The sequence below is a fragment of the Pinus tabuliformis genome, chromosome J (assembly GCF_031772625.1).
Source record: "Pinus tabuliformis cultivar Carrire ecotype Pingquan chromosome J, CPIR1, whole genome shotgun sequence".
Lineage (NCBI taxonomy): Eukaryota > Viridiplantae > Streptophyta > Pinopsida > Pinales > Pinaceae > Pinus > Pinus tabuliformis.
Window position 1 is genome coordinate 84,178,346 of NC_142295.1, and position 20,675 is coordinate 84,199,020.

General features: G+C 36.8%; 1 protein-coding gene across 4 annotated transcripts in view; it reads right to left on the minus strand.

Moving 5' to 3' along the window:
* The window catches only part of ABA3 (molybdenum cofactor sulfurase (LOS5) (ABA3)), a 425,672-nt gene that overhangs the window by 281,992 nt on the left and 123,005 nt on the right, over positions 1-20,675 (minus strand). For all 4 annotated transcript variants that reach the window (XM_089377211.1, XM_089377210.1, XM_089377209.1 and 1 more), the window contains 2 exons: positions 8,265-8,303; positions 7,978-8,134 (listed from right to left, as the gene is read on the minus strand). In XM_089377211.1, coding sequence (XP_089233337.1) covers positions 7,978-8,134; positions 8,265-8,303 — 196 coding nt within the window. The remainder of the gene's footprint in view (positions 1-7,977; positions 8,135-8,264; positions 8,304-20,675) is intronic.

The following is a 20,675-nucleotide window of genomic DNA, read 5'->3' on the forward strand; positions in this document are numbered from 1 at the left end:
TATATACCGCCTCGGGTGCCTCTTGGTGAAAGGGCATGATCTTCTGATCGTGCCTTTTTGCCCAGTTAATCTATAATTACAAAATTATTAATTTTTTTACATAACATTGCCTTCCTCTCGAAAAGATGCGTTGCCCTCAAAGCATACATAACACTTAATCAGGTATTCTTTGCTTACTCATGATCGCAACTTCTTTTCCTTGGTGGAGATGATACCTTCTAGTTCTAAAATGATCCTCCCTTTGTCATCTAAAGTTGGAAGTATTCTCTGTGCTGATTGGTGTTTGCCAAGGGCCTGTTTAAAGCAAGATACATGGAAAACGTTGTGAACACGACTTTTATCAGGAAGGCTTAAGTTGTATGCTACTTGGCTGATCTTTTTGTTAATCTGGTATGGTCCATAGAATTTTGCTGCCATTTTTTTTTTTAGGGATAACTGCTTGTAGGACTGAAGTTTAACAAATACCCATTCTCCAACTTTAAATTCTCTCTTTGTTCTATTTCGGTCAGCTTGCTGATTCATACGATTTCTTGCAATATTTAGATTTTCCTTTAGTGCTTGGACGACCTTTTGGGTTTCTTCTAACTGATTTTTAACTGTTGGAAGCTTTGTCTCGATAATGGCAAGGTCCTTCCATTTACGAGATTCATAACCGTACAAAGCTTGAAATGGAGTCATTTTCACTTAAGTGTTGTAAGTGGAATTGTACCACTATTTGGTGAGATGCAACCATTGAGCCCACTTATTTTGTTTGTTTGTTGCATAACAACATAAGAAGGCTTCTAAACATTTATTGACAATTTATGTTTGACCATCTGTTTAAGGATGATACGTTGAACTCATGTTGAGGTAGGTTCCTATATGTTTGAAAAATTCCTTCTAGAAATTACCTTTGAATTTGGTGTCTCTATTGCTAACAATGACCTTGGGAAACCCATGTAATTTGTAAACATTCTTGCAAAATATCTCGGCGACTTGTTTTGCCGAGTTTGATTTCCTCATTCTAATGAAGTGTGCATACTTGGTAAGTCTATCAACTACTACAAGAATTTTGTCCTTGCCATCAGACATAGGTAATCCTTCAATAAAGTCCATTCATATTTCTTCCCACTTCTCATTTGGAATATTTAAAGGATGGAGCAATGGGTCATAATGTTCTCATTTTTATTTCTCTGGCATTTATCGCATTTTGCTACATATTTCTGAATATCATTATTCATTCCCTTCCAAAAGAATGATTGGTGTGCATTATAGTAGGTTTTAAAGAAACCTACATGTCTGGCTGACAATGAATCATGGGACCCTTCAAAAACTTTAGCTTTAAATTTGGAATTTATACTTAAGTAAATTCTTCCCTTGTACCACATAATATTGTTTTTCCATTCAAATTTTGAATTTTGAGGAGGGTTATTGATTATAGCACTTGTTTCTGGATTTTTTGCATGCTCACTTTGAATTTCATTAAGCCATTCTAGGACAGCAACCAAAATGCAAGTAATGATGATTCTTCATCTTTCCTAGTCAAAACATTTGCTACTACATTGTCTTTCCCTTTCTTATGTAATGTATCCATGTCGAAGGCAGCAATTTTTTCGATCTCCTTTTGTTATTTTGTGGATAGTGTTTTCTGCTAGAGGAGGTGTTGAAGACTATTATGGTCTGTTCGTATTAAGAACTTACTTCCCAAGAGATATTTCCTCCACTTAGCTAATGCATGCATAATGGCGAGCATTTCCTTATTGTATGTAGATTTGAGACATTCTCGCTTGTTGAGCTTCCTGCTTTCAAACGTTATTGGATGACCATCTTGCATCAATACTCCTATGCCAAAACCTGAAGCGTCACATTCAATTACAAAAGGCTTTGAAAAATCTGGAGTTGCTAATACAGGTGCCTTGGACATGATTTCCTTTAAGTCTTCAAAACATTTTTCTGCCTTATCATCCCATTGAAAGGAGTTCTTTTTCAACAAATTTGTTAGGAGGGCAGATACATGAGCATAAGTTCTTTTTCATGGTTGCATTCCTTGACCATCATCATTCGAATGCTTCCTTCATCATGCTTATACGAACATATTTAATATCTTCAAGATTATGTAACTACAAAACTTTAATAACAAGTACAACCAAAAACAAATATACAGAAGCATGAAGTCAGCTATATCAAAATCATGTCAATATTATAATGGAAGCATTAGACTTTGGACATTAAATAGCTAAACCTAGTTAGGTTCATGAGATACATCTTTTTACATGCTAGACATCAACTTCTTGCTAGGGTTTTGTCATAAACCCTAGACTTCATCATCAAGACTTCGAGCAACTCAACCAAGATATCAGTCTCATTATATCTAGGGCCTCAATATTACTTTTAGAGATATATGACAAATTCTACCATGACTTAATGTAAACCCTAGATTCCATCTTCGAGACACAAAGCCTTAGATATCAGTGATTCAATAACAATCCAATCATAGTACTATCTAAGGTTTCAACAATATGCTTTTACATGACAGACTTTTACTAGGGTTTGTTGCAAACCCTAGACTAAATCATATTGAAAACAATATCATATCCTAGAATATCAATTTCTACTAGAGCTTTACAGACCCTAAGTTTCACAAACTAAAACATGAACATTAACAATTAGGATAGCATACTCGCATATATATACATATATATATATAGGATGCATTTCACATTATTATCTACTAGGTAAACCCAAGACACAAACATCAATATATCGAAGTTAGCAATTTCATTCAGACTAGGGTGTCGAACATAAAGACAGATATACACCTAGGGTTTCATTCCTACGACCTCATTTTAGCTAATACGAGGATCTTGCGTATAAACCCTAAAGATTTAGGGTTTCAATACATAAATTAGACATTGACAGCAAACCCTAAAGGACAAGGGTTTCTATCATAATGTTGTAGCAGCTACAACCACCCTCCAAAATTTTGGCTCGCATGCAAATTTCAGACCCTACCTTGGATCCTGCAATCAATCATCTTTGGTCACTTGTTGGTAAGCTGATGATTTCAAGCTCCCCTACTTGATCTTAAGAGTTGTTCGTGTTCTCATGTTTAGGTAGCATGTCATCTTTGGGCATAGGGGTTGTTGTTTGTCGTGCAAAGGGAATGTTGTTTTGCTTCAAGGGAAAGCATGTGCGCATGAGTGGTTGTCATCACATAGACATATTTCACACTCACTTCACGCACTCTTGTCACGAAGGTTGTTGCATCAAGCAAAGTATGTCTTATGCATTTTGGATGGTTTACGTTGTGTCACTAAGTATTCGTGTGCAATCAAAGTCAACTCCTATCAATGTTAACATATGTTTCACTCATCTCACACAGCCATTTTCTCGAGCAACCTAGCCTCATCCAGCTTCCCAGAACTGTGCGCTTTGCTTCTGAAACGATCAAGCTTCCTCCCTTGCCTGCTGAAACCCCGTAGTGTGCAGAGACCCCAGCCAGCACTGCTCTCCAAAAATACGCAGAGCAGTCAGGTAGCCAGCAATGCTCTCCAGAAATCCGCAGAGCAGTCCAACAGCCTTGCATTCAGAAATTATGCAGAGGTTTCCTCCCAGTACCCCCATCCCGTAGCAGTGTCCTGTACCTCAAAACTACGCAGTGTTGTCCAAGTTGCCCTGTCTGTCTTGCATGCAGAAACTACGCAGACGGGCCTCATTCTGGCAGCAGTCACTGTTCGCTGAAATTGTGCAGATCTACCTCTCAATGACTACAGGAAAAGGTGACATGCTGAGATCACTCCCAAGGAGTTGAGGAGAAGGACCAAGGAACCAAGTAATGGAAAATATCAGGACCACATGCAAACTCCATCAGATGCATGATCATCTTGAGGGTAAGTATGGTAAGTAAAGAACACCTTTCGAAGTACACCTCTTAGTTGAGTTTGCAGAATTGCTTGTCATTGTCATATCATCCTGTCCTTACTCACATGCATGTGCGCAAACACGAAAAGTCATTATATGTGTTTCTTCTACATGTCTTAATTCCTTTTCACTTGTTTGACCAACTGTCGTCTTTGGCATGTTGATTGTTATGTCATGCTTGCGACCTCGTTCTAATGATGTTCGAGGTTGTGTTTGAGTTGTGTTCGCTATGTAAACATCTATTGCACTCACACGCGATTTTGTAAGTACTATCGCACAAGTGTCGTCATGGTCGTCCAAATGTCTATCCGAAGTGTCGCACTTGTTGCTCTCACCATTAGACAGTCCCGCAGTCAGTCACACTAAGCATATGTTGTCTTGTTGGTTTGAGGTGTCTTGTCGCCGAGTCATGTTGAGTGTGTGTTCGCAAGGTCATGTATTCACGAGTTCACTCATTCACACACTTAGTCATTTTGCTGAAACTCTGTCAACCGGATCACCCTCCAACAGTCGGACCTCTGTTGAGCTGCACTGCATAGTCTCAGCCCTTAGTGATCATGTACTGCTGCACAGAATTGTGCAGAGCTTGAGGCTGCCTCCGAGGCAGTCTGCACTACGCACTCCTGGAATCAACCCGACTGACTGTCACCCAAAATAGCGCAAACATTTCTTAGCAAGTCATCCCAATCTTCTCTGCTCGCAAGCAAATCTATCAGGCTTCCCACTGGTCAACCGGAGAGTTTGACCGGGCAGTGAACCCAGCCTTCACTCCTCCAAAAAATTGCACAGAAGTTGCCAACGTGCCCGCCTCTGCTAATTGAAGAAATTGCGCACAATGAAGGACAGGCACCCGCTACCTGTCATTGCATTGTCCTCAGAATTTGCGCAGTTTTGTCAGCTAGTCAACCTATCAGTTGGCCTGCTGGTTGCCCAACACCCCGCTCAACCAGAAACTGCACAAAGATGTCCTGTAGGCCAGCCTCCCAGTTCTGCGCAGTTTTGGCCAGCAAGCTCCCGTAGCCTACTGCCAGCCTCCCCGGAGAATCTGCACAGTTTTCACTGCCAGTGTCCTCCCTGCTACCTTCACTACCTCCCTGGAAAATTTGTGCAGATCTTCCCTTGAGCCGAACTAGATCCTGCAAATAGTCACTGTTGTTACGGACTGCTCATCTCAGCCTCCCAGTGACCTCTACGCAATTTTCCTTAACAGTGCCCCGGAGCCCGGATCCCAGCCTGAAATGTGCTATGCGTAGTAAAAGAAATAGTTATTATATTAAAGCATAGTTTTCATGTTATTTATTAATGGTCTTCTAGGTAAAAGCATGTTCTTCGTGCTTCTAGGGTTTGTTAGGTCATACGATTTGTTGTCATGAGTCAAGAGTGTCAACATCATGTTTATAAGACCCTTTCGGGCAAGATGTACCTCGTAAAAGAATTTATTTTTGAGTCTAGAAAGTTCTGAAAGCCTCCTAACACAAGTCAGCCCTGGCAAAGACAAGTACAAGTCGGCCCATAAATGGGTATTCGACCCACACAAAAGAGTATAAATAGAAGCACTTCAACCTCATTTGATACACATCACTAAAAAGCTCGATCTGCAATATAAGGACGAAGAAAGAACAAAAAAAGTCAAGGAAAGAAAAGAGAAACCCTTGGAAAGAAAAGAAGACGAGTTTTGGGCATCTTTGTCTCACACGTGTGAGTTTTTGGAGCAGTTGTAGGGGCCGAAATTTCTGTAGTGACTACAGGTCCGAAATTATGTTGCAAGGGGGACAAAATTCTATTGCAGGGATCGATATTCTAAGACTGGTGCAGTACAACAAGGGTTTGTCTCTAACTAACTTGGTTTGACTTTGACCTAGCTAGAAGGTATCTTTGGAGCGCTGACTTAGTGCTGAGAGAAGGACTTGATCTAGGGTTTGGGTCTTTTTTGTCTCATTTAAAGCAGATTCTATAAGAAGAGAAGAGATTTTATGGGTTTTCCCCTTGGAGGGGTTTTGCCCTGGCTTGGAGCCAAATATTTGTGTCCATTGTCTATATTGTTTTTGATCTTGATATCTGTTTGATTAAAAGATCTAATAACGAAACACAAGAAGATAATTAAAGCTTGTGTTGAGAACATCTTGATAACATCCCGATTTTATCTCAAAATTAAGAGTTTTTGGCCTGCCAATATTTGTCGATTTTTACCGATATTTTGATGTTATCTTGATTTTGCCAATGTTTGTCAAATTTTACCAATATTTTTCTAATTTTTATGATTTTTTGGTTTTCCAAACCCTTGTCGATTTTATCCTAATGTTGATGTTCACAACATTGAATTAAAGTTCACAAGCAAGAATTAAGGAATAAGCAAAATCTGAATTAATAGTGGCCATACTGCATTTTCCAACAAATAGAAGCATCCCTGGCTATTGGAGCAAAATCTCCTCATATTCCACTCCCTCTTTCTAGGAGAACCCTCTTGCCATGAACCTTGCTTTGTACCTCTCGATGCTTCCATTTGATGCATGTTTGATCTTAAAGTTCCACTTGGAAGTCAACACTGACTTCCCCTCTACTCTCAACACTATCTCTCATACAAAATTCTTCATGATGGATTGATACTCCTCCATCATGGCACCCTTCCAAACATGTTGGCTTGCTGCCTCGTCATATCTGGAAGGCTTGGAATCAATAATGTGGTTCATCAACACAGCATAACTTGAGAACCTATGAGGTTATTTGTTTTCCATTAAAGTACCTCTAGGAGCTACATGCCCCTCCACATAGTGCAAAGTGTCACACAACCACAATGGCCTCTTCCTGGTCACAACAATATCTCTTAAGGGACCCACTGGCCTTGCTGGCTCCACTGACTCCTCCTGATCATCTAAAGGATAAACAACTGGAACAGAAGAACTTGTACCTGCATCCTTTGAAGCCTCCACCTCACTATTGATCTCCATGTAGGATTCTCTACACCTCCATATCAAAAGTAACATCTCGCCTAACCTCGATCTGACATTGTCCTAGAATGTAGATCTTGTATGCCTTCAAAGTCTCATTGTATCCTACGAAGGTACCCTTCTTCCCAGAAGGTTCCAACTTCTTTCTCTTCTCCTTGGGCATTTGAACAAATATTGGACAACTAAAGATCCTCAAATGAATGACCTTTGGCTTCACTCCTATGATCCTTCCTCAGGACTCAGGAGCTACACTACTTACAAAGTCCCTTTCTTCTCAATTTGAATAATTGGTAAATCACCATGACTTCAGTTTGTGTCACCATTATTCCAATATTTTCAGAACAAGGCCAATGTTGACATGTTAGGGGTGTACTTGAATGCCTAGGCCTTAGAGTGCTTGTTTCACGAATGGATTGATACTTCCATACATTATCAGGCTCTCACAATTCATAAATTGCACCCACAATAATACATATTACTGAGATACAAATTCATATTGTTTAGTAGATTATTCAACAAGTCGGTTGAGATTTCAATAAGTGACAGCACATTCCAATATTATGCATCAAATGGTATATCTCTGGTTATATATCTTTTCATTATCCTCTCCATCTGTATCATGACATTTCCTCAAATCTGTACATGAGATAGTGATTTTAGATTATGAAATTAACAATAAAATTTCAGTTTAAGCCAAATGCGTATTATCTCCCTCTTAAGCATCCTTGGAAAATTTTCCACATTGTAAATCTGTAAAATCTAGTGGCAGTATTAATATCTTTTGGCCTATCCCATTATTCCTTCAATCAATATATATTCTACTCTACACTATGTGATTAATCAGATCATGTATCTCAACAATTGACCAATACTCTACCTCATCTCAGGTAGACAACTTGGACAATCCATTATATGATTACTTAAAAAGGTTCACATTCCACCACTTTCTAGCTAAAATAATTAATACAATTTTTCTATTATTCCTTTTGATTGATTACGTAGAGATCAACAGTGCAAGCAATTCCTCTGGATTGTTCCCTCTTCACAAAAATCATTAGAAAAACTCCAAAAAGCATCAGATCATTTCAAGCTTGAAGGAAGGAAAATGACCAGTACTTTCTCACCTTACCGGGCAATATTAGAGATACCCAGTTGGTTTATAACTTCAAAACCATGTCGAAGAGCTGCAATGCTCAGAAATGGTACAGTACCATCTTCAAACCATTGCTCTATGCTCTCTCGCTTCCTTACAAAATCAATATCTGCAATGGATGCAGCTACAGTTCCTGAATATGGAAGTGGTAAGCAAATAAATCATCAGAGGTTTTGCAACCAAAAAAATACAAAAGTTATCATAACATATAATGGAAGGAATATATATCTCAAAAGTCTGTGTACATGATTATGCATTCTTACCACCACCAAAGTACGACTTTTGTAGTGTCTGTGCAGCATCTGTACATACACAGAAGAAATTAATTATTACAAGTTCCACAGAAGGACAAACAATTTTTTTTCTAAAATTTTCAAAGATGCATGTTCTCCACATTTTGGTCTCTATGAATGTAGAAACATGGAAAAAGAAATTACAACACCATACTTTTCGAGAAGTCAATATTCTCATAATATTTTAATACTAGTTTAGAAAATCGTTTTCTGAGTATTAATTGAAAAATACATCTTGTATTTACAAAAAGAAGTACAAAAAGTAGAAGGATACTGTTACCACAAAATCTAGCAGGCCTTGGAGAGGGATGTTAATTTTTCTTATAATAGACACTGATTTTCTAATCTTGATAATTACTTCCAATGATTATACTCAAGTTATCTTATGTCACTTGCATCATTAAGCAATTACACAGAAAATCTTCAACAGTAATGTAATGACAACAGTAGGATCCTAAAAAAACAGCCAAACACGAGACACAAAATTTACCCTGGAAAAACCCAACCTTAGGAAAAACCCAGCCGACTTTTCTTATAAGGAGAATTCAATCTTCAGCAAAGTTAACAATAAAGATTGTCTAGAAATCTGTGCCAATTTCCAAGATTAAATACCAGCCAAACCTGGTCAAAATGCTGATAAAATACTTCAAACTAACTGAAGTCAACCCTAGTCAGAGGGGCCGAAATTTGGCCTGTAGTCAACTGGTCAGAGTACCTGCAGTCAAAGTCAGATTCTGCAGTCAAGACTGTCCTCCCTTTCTCGGTCAAACTTGTCAAAGATTCAGTCAACGGCAGCCAGAAAACTTATCCAAGGAGAGTTAAAACTTATCCAGAACCAATGAAGGAGAGCATATGAGAAGAGCCTATGGACAACTCACTCCAAGTGACAATGTTGCCCTTCAAATGGATCAATTTTTGCAACCTTATGGTAGTCTTGAACAATCACAATAATCCTTTCAATGATGAAAAAATTAACCAAGAAAGAACAGCTTTTAAGTCAATAACATTCACCACATAGATAAGCCCCTAACACCAAAATTCCTCTAATAAAGATATTTCCATTAAGCTCCAAGGAGAGTGCTCTCACAATCCAACCATGAGAACAAATGAGGAAACTCTCCTCTATTTATAAAATCAGGACTCAGATCTACTCCCTTTACAATAAAAATTATAATATTTGATTTAATTCCTTAGATCTAACCTAAGAAAACTAAATCTAACTAACTCCTAAAATTAAGTAATCTATCACAACATAAAAATAAAGTGGTCAAGCCACATGTACATGATTTGATGAGTAAATGCCCCATAAAAAGAGGTTGATCCTTCCAAGCATGAGAATACATGGTCCAAGCTGCCATGTCAAGCCTCTAGTGGTTCCTTGAATGGTGTAAGTTGTCGACACTCGAAGATGCTCCAAAAATGGTCGATGGTTTATGTAAAGGGTCCATGGTCAATCCTCAAATTATGGTGAAGTAACTTCAGGAATGGTCCAATGCCTTCCCAAGTCAAAAAGACTCCAACGGTCTCCTTCCTTTAGTGCAAAGACCTCATGAGAGTGTGCCAAGTCTCCATCAAGCCAGTGGCATCATGCTAAAACCTCATGGTGAAGTAACTTCAGGAATGGTACAATGCCTTCCCAAGTCAAAAAGACTCCAATGACCTCCTTCCTTTAGTGCAACGACCTCATGAAAGTGTGCCAAGTCTCTATCAAGCGGGTGGTATCATGCTAAAACCTCCATAAATCGAGCTAAATAATGGTGTAACATTCTCACTACAACTTAAATGAATTTTAATGTGTAAACCACAACTTATATCTGTCAACTGTAATTTTTAAATAGGAACTCATCAATTTGATACACAAAGACATATCTGGCTTCCGAGTTTGAAGTCGATCCAGCACTTTTGTAACTCCAATCTGCTCCCATTACCAAATGGCCAAACCTCCCAGAGAAACTAAGCACAATCTTTGTATCAGTGTTGATAATATCGGTATCAGCAAAATATAGGCGAGGGTCCAAAAAACACCTTATCGGCAAAATATAGGCGAGGGTCCAAAAAACATCTTATCGGCAAATATCGGCAAGCATAAAAAATATTTTTTTCAAATTTTTAAACATAGCTGATATTTTGCCGATATTTTCAAAATATCTCGATGGCGATATATCGTTTTGCCGAAAATATCGCGATATTTTCGAATATTGCCGATATTATCAACAGTGCTTTGTGTCCAACGACAAAATACTTCTAATTTGAAGTAATTTGTCCCCCGTGCCCAAAAATCCCAAGAACAAATACTCAATTCTTTTGTACTGTCTATCACATTCTTCCCATCCCTTCTCTATATATCCAGGTTCCCTTCTCTCTGTCCTCTGGTTAGTTCCCCCTTATGTCCTCCTCCCTTTCTTTTATAATATCTCCCTTTCACTGCCTTCCACAAAATGGCTTTGAGTCGGTCACAGGTGGAGCGTACTCTTGCGTCCAAGGTGCTCCACCTTTTATGTTAGAGGCAGTCGTATGTTAGATAGGATTATTAATTTAATACTTCCTTTACATTTGAGTGATCTTCTTTTTTAATATTAAATTCAAAATTTATTCAATTAAAATCTTTGTAGTTCTTTTATAGTTAGTTCCTTTATATCAATAATCTAATTTTTTAGAATATTAAAGATTTACATAATTATTTCTGTTATTCTTATTGTTTTATCTTTATACTTCTTCTTATTTATTCTTTATTTTCTTCTACCTTATTTTACTCACTTATTCTATTTATACATTACTTCATCTTCCTTGTTATCAATTATCTTATTTCCTTATTTTATTTGATGTATAATAAACAATATATTTACTTTTCTTTTAATTACTAAAATCCCTTGTAATTATGGTTCTTGATAATTTGAAATGGGTCATTCCATACACCCATCCTTTAGAAAACTTCGTCCCTAAGTTATGGTTTATGTAGTGAATCAATAGTTATTTAGTGATTAGTATAATTATGTAGGGTTTGTACTTTGAACACTTATTGTTTTACAATCTTAATAGTCATACCCTGCCCCTGTTCGATTCCCAAGCTATTCTAGAATCACCTTATCCTTCCTAATCTCTTCCGCTCCGATCCTATCCGTCCTCTACTAGTATATGTTATGGTGTCAGCTATACTGATCTAACCATTTATAGGCTCTAAGGATAACATCATCGACTATATCAACATGATTTTCCAGTAGGCATCTGGCAGTCATCATCACATGTCTAGGGGAGCGTGATTCACACAGTCCTCCCATGACTCCAAGTTTTGGAGGATAAACGGTGGGCAATACCTCCACCCCTCCTCTAGAACTAGGGTCAACACCCTATCATGAGATCTTATTGAGTCTTAATTGTTCTTGGGACTTTTGTCATCACGTGTTCATTTCGTAACGATGTTATCTGCAATGTAAACACTTGTCCACACATCATAACATATGTATCCATATATTCAAAATAAACAATTTCTGTATAATTCATACATGTTATCTACGGTCATATCTAGCTCATGTTATTAACTTTCATATTAACATATAATCATTCTTTTATTTCTATCTCATTAATCATATCGTTATGCATAAATGAAATAAAATTATAGATATCTTAATTCATAATACAATTTATGATTTAGATTTCATTGCAAGGTTAATCAAATACTAAACTTCATATTGGTATCCATATTCCAGCAATGTTAATTAAATAACATATTTCATATTGGTATCCACGTACCAACAGAGTTAAACAGATAACATATATCGTGTACCAACAGAGTTAGGTGAATAACGTATTTCTTATAGGTATCCATGTACCAGCAAAATAAAATTTACTTTTACATGTGATAGTTCAAAATGATAGTCTTAAGTATCTAACTAAAATAAGTAGTCATATACAAATAGGGTTTTACGTTCGTCAAAATTGACACAAATTGGGATATCTTCGACATATGATCTTTGTATCTTCCCAGGTAGCTAATTCAGGGCTATACTTGTCCCACTTGACCTTAACTTGGTCTACCATGCGATTCTTAAGCTGTCGAACCCTACGTTCTAGTATACGTAATGGTTCAACCGAAATGGTTCCCTCGTTTGATACCTGCAATTCCTTCCATTGAAGGTCATGAGATTTATCAACTATGTAATGTCGTAATATGGATACATGAAAAACATTATGAACTTTATGCAAGTGGGGTGGCAGTGCAAGACGATAGGCAACAGGTGCCATTTTTTCCAAGACTTTGAATGGCCCAATAAATTTAAGTGACAGCTTTGTCCCTTTTCCAAAACAGATAGTGTTTTTATTTGGTTAGATGCGGACGAAAACCTGATCTCCTACTTCATAATTCCTATATGTCCTATGAGCATCAGCGTAACTCTTTTGTCTATCTTGTGCCTCTTTCAATCGTTGCCTAATTTGTTTCAGTTGTTCTTCCATCTCTTTAATTAATTCTGGCCCCACCATCACCCGATCTTCTAACCTGTCCCAATTTAATGGTGTCATGCAAGATGTATCGTATATTGCCTCAAATGGAGGCATTCCAATTGAACTGTGGTAATTGTTATTGTATGCAAATTCTACTAAGGGCAAGCACTTTTCCCAATGTGCTTTTCAGTCCATAACGTACATTCTTAGCATAACTTCTAGTACTTGGTTCACCCTTTCTGTTTGTCCATCAAACTCAAGATGATAAGTTGTACTTAAATTTAGTTGAGTTCCTAAGGCTAATTGCATACAAGTCCAAAATATTGAAGTGAATCGTGTATCTCTATCTGATATGATCTTCTTAGGTACTCCATGAAATCTGATAATTTCATTTATAAATACTCGAGCTACATCAGCAACTTCGTAAGTATCTCTTACAAGGATGAAATGGGCACTTTTCGTTAATTTATCCACCACAACCAGAATGACATTATGCCTTTGTGGAGTAAGCGGTATAGTCCAATGATAAAATCCAAAGAAATTATCTCCCATTTAGTCATAGGAATGTCGTGAGGTTGTAGGAGACCTGCTGGGTGACAATGGTCAGCCTTCACTTGCTGACATTCAAAACATTTTGCAACGAATTGGACAATATCGCTTTTCATTTTCTTGTATCCGCATACATTTTCTTTACACCAGGATGTGCACAATACAATGCTCTATGGGCTTCCTGAAGAATGGTGTTTCGAAGATCCCTACTACCAAGAATTTACATCATTCCATGGAATCGCAAAGTTCCATCATCTTCTAGTTCATATCCCTCAAACATAGGTTCTTTTGGATTTTTACTATCAAGCTTGGATCTCACCTTTAAATACCGTCTCTTAAAAGATGTTCTAGTACTTGCTTTCTCAAATCTACCTTGATAGGTATGAGGAAAAATATACGTGGTCTTCTATTTAAAGCATCTGCTACCACATTCTCCTTTCCTTTAATGTATGAAATTCCAAAGTCAGATTCACCTAAGAATTCACTCCATTGTCTTTGCCTCGCATTCAAGTCTCTTTGAGTAAACAAATATTGTAGACTTTGATGGTCGTTATTGAGCATAAAGCTTCTCCCTACTAGATAGTGTCTCCATATCTTTAAAACGAGCACTACAGCGGCTAACTCTAAATCATACGTGGCATAGAGTTCTTCATAAGGATTTAATTTCCTTGAGGCATATGCTATTACGCCTCTATCTTGCATAATGCATTAATACTGCACCTAATCCTTGCTTGGATGCATCAATACACAGTAAAATCTTTGTCCATATGAGGTACTTGCAAGATTGGTGCACTGGTGAACAATCTTTTAAGTTCAGAAAATGCTCTATGACATTCTTCAGTCCATTCATACCTAACTCTTTTACACTGGAGGGTTGTGATAGGTTTTGCAATTTTCGAAAATCCTTCTACAAACTTTCAGTAGTAGCCGGCTAAACCCATAAACTTTGTACTTCATGCATATTTTTCGATATCAGCCATCCCATGATTACCTTTACTTTCTCAGGATCTACTAAGATCCCTTCACCAGATATAATATGACCTAAGTAATGAATCTTCTTTTGAAAGAAAAACACTTAGTAACTTTCCATATAACTGGTGTTCTCTGAGGCAAGATAATACTATCCACGAATGTTCTTCATGCTCTTTCTCATTTTTGTAGTAGTTGAGAATATCATCTAAGAAGACTTGTACAAATTGATCGAGATATTTGCAGAAAACATTGTTCATAAGGTTCATGAATATTGTTGGTGCATTGGTCAACCCAAATGGTACCACAGTAAACTCATAATGCTTGAAACGTGTTCGGAATGTAGTCTTAGAGACATCGCTTTCCTTAATCCTTAGTTGATAATAACCTGATCATAAATCGATTTTTGAAAAGACAGCAACTCCCTTTATTTGGTCGAAAAGGTCATCAATTCGAGGCATCAGATATCGATTCTTTACTGTAGCTAGATTTAAGTCTCAGTACTCTATGCATAATCGCAAGGAACCATCCTTCTTCTTGACAAAAATTACAGGAGCACCCCAAGGAAAAATACTAAGTCAAATGTGTCATATATCCAATAATTCCCTCAACTGAATTTGTAATTCTTGAAGTTCTGGAGTCATCATTCTACAAGGTGTTTTAGAATTTGGTTTTGTACAAAGTTTCAATTCTATTGTGAGATCCAACTCTCTTTCAAGAGGTAATCTTGGTAGTTTCTTTGGAAAAATATCAAGGAATTCGGTTAGCACCGGCTATTGCTCTAAGGATAGTTCTTCCTCCTTGCTTACTTCTCGAACCGCATATACCTAATAACCTTTTCTTAAGCAACGCTTCATTTGCATTGTTAGATGAAGCGTAAAGACACTTTCCTCTTAATACCTTGGATTTCGATCGTCTCTCCTTCATCATTTATACAGATAATTGTTTTCCTGTAACAGTCCACCCATGCTTGATGAGCTTCTAACCAGTCCATCCCTATGACGAGTTCATAAGTTCATAGGGCTGTGACATAAACTTTTAACTTAGTCGAACAGATCCCTAGATCAACCTTGCATTCCTCAATACTTAAATCTATGGATTGAAGTTCTCCTGAAGCCATTTCCACTTGTCTGAAATTGTTTGCTTGCGGGCTGCCAACCCACATTTATTTAATGCATATGACGAAATGAAACTATCAGTGGCACCAATATCAAATAAGATTTTGAGTTTTATGCCATTAATAATACCTAAGGATTGCACTACAGTGGACTGATGTGCTACCTGATTTGTTGTTGACTACTGCATGGATTCTATGAATTCCTTGGGTATTTGATGATGGCTTTTTTCCTGTTCTATGTATTATACTTGACGAATATTCTAGACAATCACGTTGAAAATGTTGTCCTCCACATCCCCAACAATTAACCTGGGGCGATCCCCTCGAGTCCGATTGTCAGTTTCTAGACAAGGAACTCAGTCCTCTTACGCTACTTCCTCTCGTGTTTCTTCTTCTATTAACAGTTCCCTGAGATTTCCACAGACTCGTGTTTGATGATTCAGTAGCTATAGTGTTAACTGTCATGGGAGCTCTTGCTCCTACTCCTCTTGGGGTAATTCTATTACCATAAGGAGGTGGTCTCGAGCTACTTCCCTTGAAGAAGTTTTGGGGAGCCTTCTCGAGGAATCTTGGTTGCAAGGATCTTGTCGATCTGACAGCGCTTTTTATCCTTAGATGCTCTTTTGCATAACGGGCACATTCAACTGCCTCTATTATTGATAATGGCTTCCACATTCTGACCATGGCCCTGATTCGAGTATTTACTCCATACACAAAACACTCAACTTGACTTTCATCAGTATCAAGATAAGGAACGTATTTCACAAGCTCCATAAACTTTATTTCATATTCTTCCATTGTTTTGTTAGCTTGGACTATCATATGGAAAGCTCCTTGTCCTAATGCATGGTGATCTATCCTTGTTGGTAATAATACTTAAAAAATGCATGGGTCTTTTATAGTTCATCAAGGGTTATATATAGTTAGTTTAACAAATCTATATTTAATGGAGGAAATATAAGGTGTAAATAAATAATTTAGGTATATAATTTATATTTCCAATTATTTAAATTATTTCAACATGAAATGTTATTTTAATAATAAGTATAGTTCAATGCTATTATAAAATATATATATATATAACTTACGGATTTATAACAATTTATTTTCATAATTATTTAATTTAAATTTATACCATTTCAATTTTATTGTCTATAATTAATTAAATATATTAAATTTGAGAGAAATTTATATTTTCTAATAAAATAATCAATTTGTTTATTTTAAAATATTATATATTTTATTTAAAGATTATATATATCTTGAAAAAATTTATTCCTAAAGGCTTCGTAAACCTTGAAAATAGATTTAAAGCTAACTAATAAAACAATGTCCCTTTATTTTAAATATATAATAATAAAAATATATAAAAGGTAAACAATATATATAATTCATGTAGAACTTTTACGATGTTACATAATGCTTTTTAGATGTCATAATCTAGATATCATAATCAACAACTGAAAATAAAAAATAAAAATTGTATATTACCTATAGAATGCAATCTAAACACCATACGATTGAAATGTGCAGTAATAAATTCAAAGAGCTGATAGTAATTCTTGTTGTCAACAGTGCTCGCTAATATTTAAAGCCTATTTGACAATAATGGAAAAACAATTTAAACTGTGTTATGAATTAAAAACTCATCATAAAGTTGAAGTGATTATATTTTAGATTTGAATATATTACGATTCTTTTGAGACACTTATAAAGAATTGAAGTGATGAAAAGGCTGTGTATTAGTTGGACCTTCTCGACCTATGTAGTGATGAAAAGTAAACAAACGCCATAGCCATCCACGTAAACTATCTTATAGCTTTATTGGTCAAAAAAATTTATTATTATTATTATTATTTAAATTACCAATTTACTCTTTAAATAAGTTACAATGATAAACTAATTAATAGATTTTTAAATAGTAATAGAGAACAAGGCTTTATCAGAAAGCAATAAAGTTTTGAAAGAACAAGCAGCATTGCTACATGAAGCTCTCCTGATAGGGAAGACAGAATGGCAATGCATGAAGGCGAATGTGCAAAACATAAAGAAAACTATAGTGGAAAATACAGAGGTGATGAATGCGAAATCATCCCAGGATAAAGGGAAAAAGATTGCCAAAATAGACAACCATGAAGAGAAAGCAAGAGAAGAAAGGAAAGGAAATTCCACCAAATTTCTAAAACTTGGGCTCAAGTTATTAGCAATTCTGCTAATAAGAAAGGAGAAACAAACATTCAGGTTGACAACATGCAAGATAGAGAAGGCAAGGAAAGACAAAATAGAGCAGCAAACATAATTATTAAAGGGGTGAAAGACTATGGGAAAAATGAATGTACTCTTGACCTTGCAAGGGACTTCTTGAAAGACAAGTTGCTATGGCAAGGACAAATATGCCAAGCATGGAGAGTTTAACGGTGAGAGAGCCAGACCCATAAAAGTCATCATGCCTAGCTTGCGTGATAAATATATCATTCTAAGCAAGAAGCATCTCTTGAAGGGTTCATGCTTTTTCCTAGAAGAAGATTTAACTGTAAGGCAACAGGGGGAAAGGAGGGAGGAAATGTTAAAGGTTAGGGAAGTAAGAGATGGAGGCAAGAGAGCATGGATTTATAAATGTAAAGCTGTGATAGCACAATTTGGACCTCCTTCCAAAACAGAGCAGCAAGATGGTAATAAAGAAGAGGCAACAAACTCTTCAATAGGAAATCAAAAAGCAAGGTTAGTATGGGAAAGTAGGTACAATGACTCAAATGTGAGTCTTGCATGTCAAAATAAATAGCAATCAAGTCATACCCAGGTTTCCTTAAGATTAGCTTGTTGGAACTGCAGAGGTTACCTATGGAGTCAAGGACATGGATTAGGGCCTATTGCAGAAGATAGAGACATAATTTTCCTCATAAAAACACATGAACATGAAGGGTGCAAGACACCTCTGTTTGAAGGATACTGGAAGATTGCAGTGTGGAACAAGGCAGCAGGGAATGGCAAAGGGCACGAGGGTATCATGGTTTTAGTGAGGGAGAAAGAAGGTCGTCTCATTCAGGTAGAAAAAGAAGACTCAAATAAGCAATTCATTTGGTTTAAAATATCAGAAAATGGAAACCACATCAAAATTGCAAAATGTTATTTTGCGCCGCAAGTTTCAATAATATACAAAGGAGGGCTTGACCACAAAGATCCATTTGCAGCCTTAAAAGCAAATATTCCAACATATTCTCAGCTAGGTGAAGTCCTTATAATGGGTAATTTCAATGTTAGGACTACAAGTAAGCAAGCTAGCATTCTTTGTTGTAAAGAAGATTGCGACCCTATTTAGCTTACAAAAGAGAGTAATCATCAGTGGGAAATAATTTCAAAGGACAAGGGCTGCAATCTCTTTGGTGAACAATTGCTTACTTTATGTGGGGCCTTTGATTTAGTCATTTGTAATGGCTTGACTAGATGGGCAAAGTCTAGTAATTTCACTTGCAATACTTACAATGGAGCAAGTGTAGTAGATTATGTAATTTGCTCGCATGGTTTGTGTGAGAAAATAGATGAAGTTTTGATTGGAGATCAGCTTTGGGACTTAAAATCAGATCACAAGCCAATTTATTTAAGTTTCTCTTGGACTAGAAAGAAACAATTAGAGTCAAAAATTCAGCATGTCCAACAAAATCTCCCAAAGGGCAGAATTCTTTTGACTCCAGAAAATTGTAATACCTTCAAAATGACACTAGAGAGGCTCTTCGAGAAGGAGAAAATCACAATTCATGGCCTTCATAGTCATGAATTAACACATTTAATTCAATGTGCACTTGCAGAGTGCAAAAGAGCAAAAATTAAGAAGTCTGAAACAAATTGCTTTCTGGTTAATGCTTGGTTTGACGAGGAATGCAAAAAGGCAAGGAGAATGTGGAAAGAGTCAAACAAGGATAACATAAAGCTCAAAGTTTACAAGCAGTTATTAAACAAGAAAAAGGCCGATTTCATGGTTTCAAGGAGGGAAGAACTAATCTTCCTTGGGAAAAATAATCCCAAATTATTTTGGAAGGAGCTCCAACCGAGAAAGATACAAACTGGAAATAGTATTACAGATTCTAAATGGTTTGACTATGCAAGACAACTCTATGAGCAGGATCCCAAGGTTGACCCTCCCCCCTTGGTCAACACTGATACTGAACTCTTCACGGTGCAAGAGGTAGAGATGGTATTAAGAAGTTGGGTGTTGGAAAAGCAAAAGACTTAGCTGAACTCCAAGCAAAATATCTAAAGTGGGGCTCAAAGATCCTTGCACCTCACATTACAAAAAATTTCAACAACATCATACAACAGGGGCTCCCCACAAATTGGACAACTAGTCTGGAAATACCTCTTTTCAAGAGCGGTGACGTCAATAATCCCTCCAATTATAGGACCATCATGATAAACCCTTTGTTTGCAAAGCTATTTGGAAGCATGTTGGAAAATAAAATTAGCAAGTGGGTAGAAGAAAGTGATAAGTGCGCTAAAGGGCAAGCAGATTTTAGACCTAAACATTCCACAGTTGATCATTGTATAACTTCAAGGCACATCATTGAAAAAGTTTGGGAGAAAAAGAAATAAGTCTTTTGTTGCTTTGTTGATTTCAGAAAAGCATTTCACACGGTTTCTAGGGATAAGCTTTGGCACAGAATGCAGAAACTTAGGGTTCCTAAACATTTGAGAGCAATTGTGCATAGGCTGTATGAAGAGGTGAAAGTCAAAATTAGAACTTCAGCAGACATTTCTGAAAGTTTTAGAAACGATCTCAGGGTCAAGCAAGGTTGCTCACTGTCTCCTACCCTTTTTGGTTTATATATCGACAAGCTTGAGGAGTGGTTAAATTCGGAAGGGGGTGATGGTATCTATTTGGGCAAGTTTGTTATAAGACTTCTTTTGTATGCAGATGACCTTATTCTGATTGCTAAATCGGCTCTTGGTTTGCAAAAGCACTTACTATCCCTTGAGCATTTTTGTATAAGTGTGGGGATGCAAGTCAATATCAACAAAACGAAAGTAGTGCTTTTCTCTATAAAAATAAAACATAACCATCAATAAGTTATACTTTGAAGGCAACATTCTGAAAGAAGTTGCGGATTACAAATACCTCGGAATTTACTTCAACAAAAATCTAAGCTGGGATGGTTGTAGAAAGAAAATAACTTTGGGGGGTTGGAAAGCATTTTATGCTTTTCAAAATGGGTGTAGAGAGGCAAAGCTATGGGACTGGAAAACCACTCAAACTCTTTTTGGGCTTCTAGTGATTCCGGTGATTCTCTATGGTTGTGAACTATGGGCTAGTA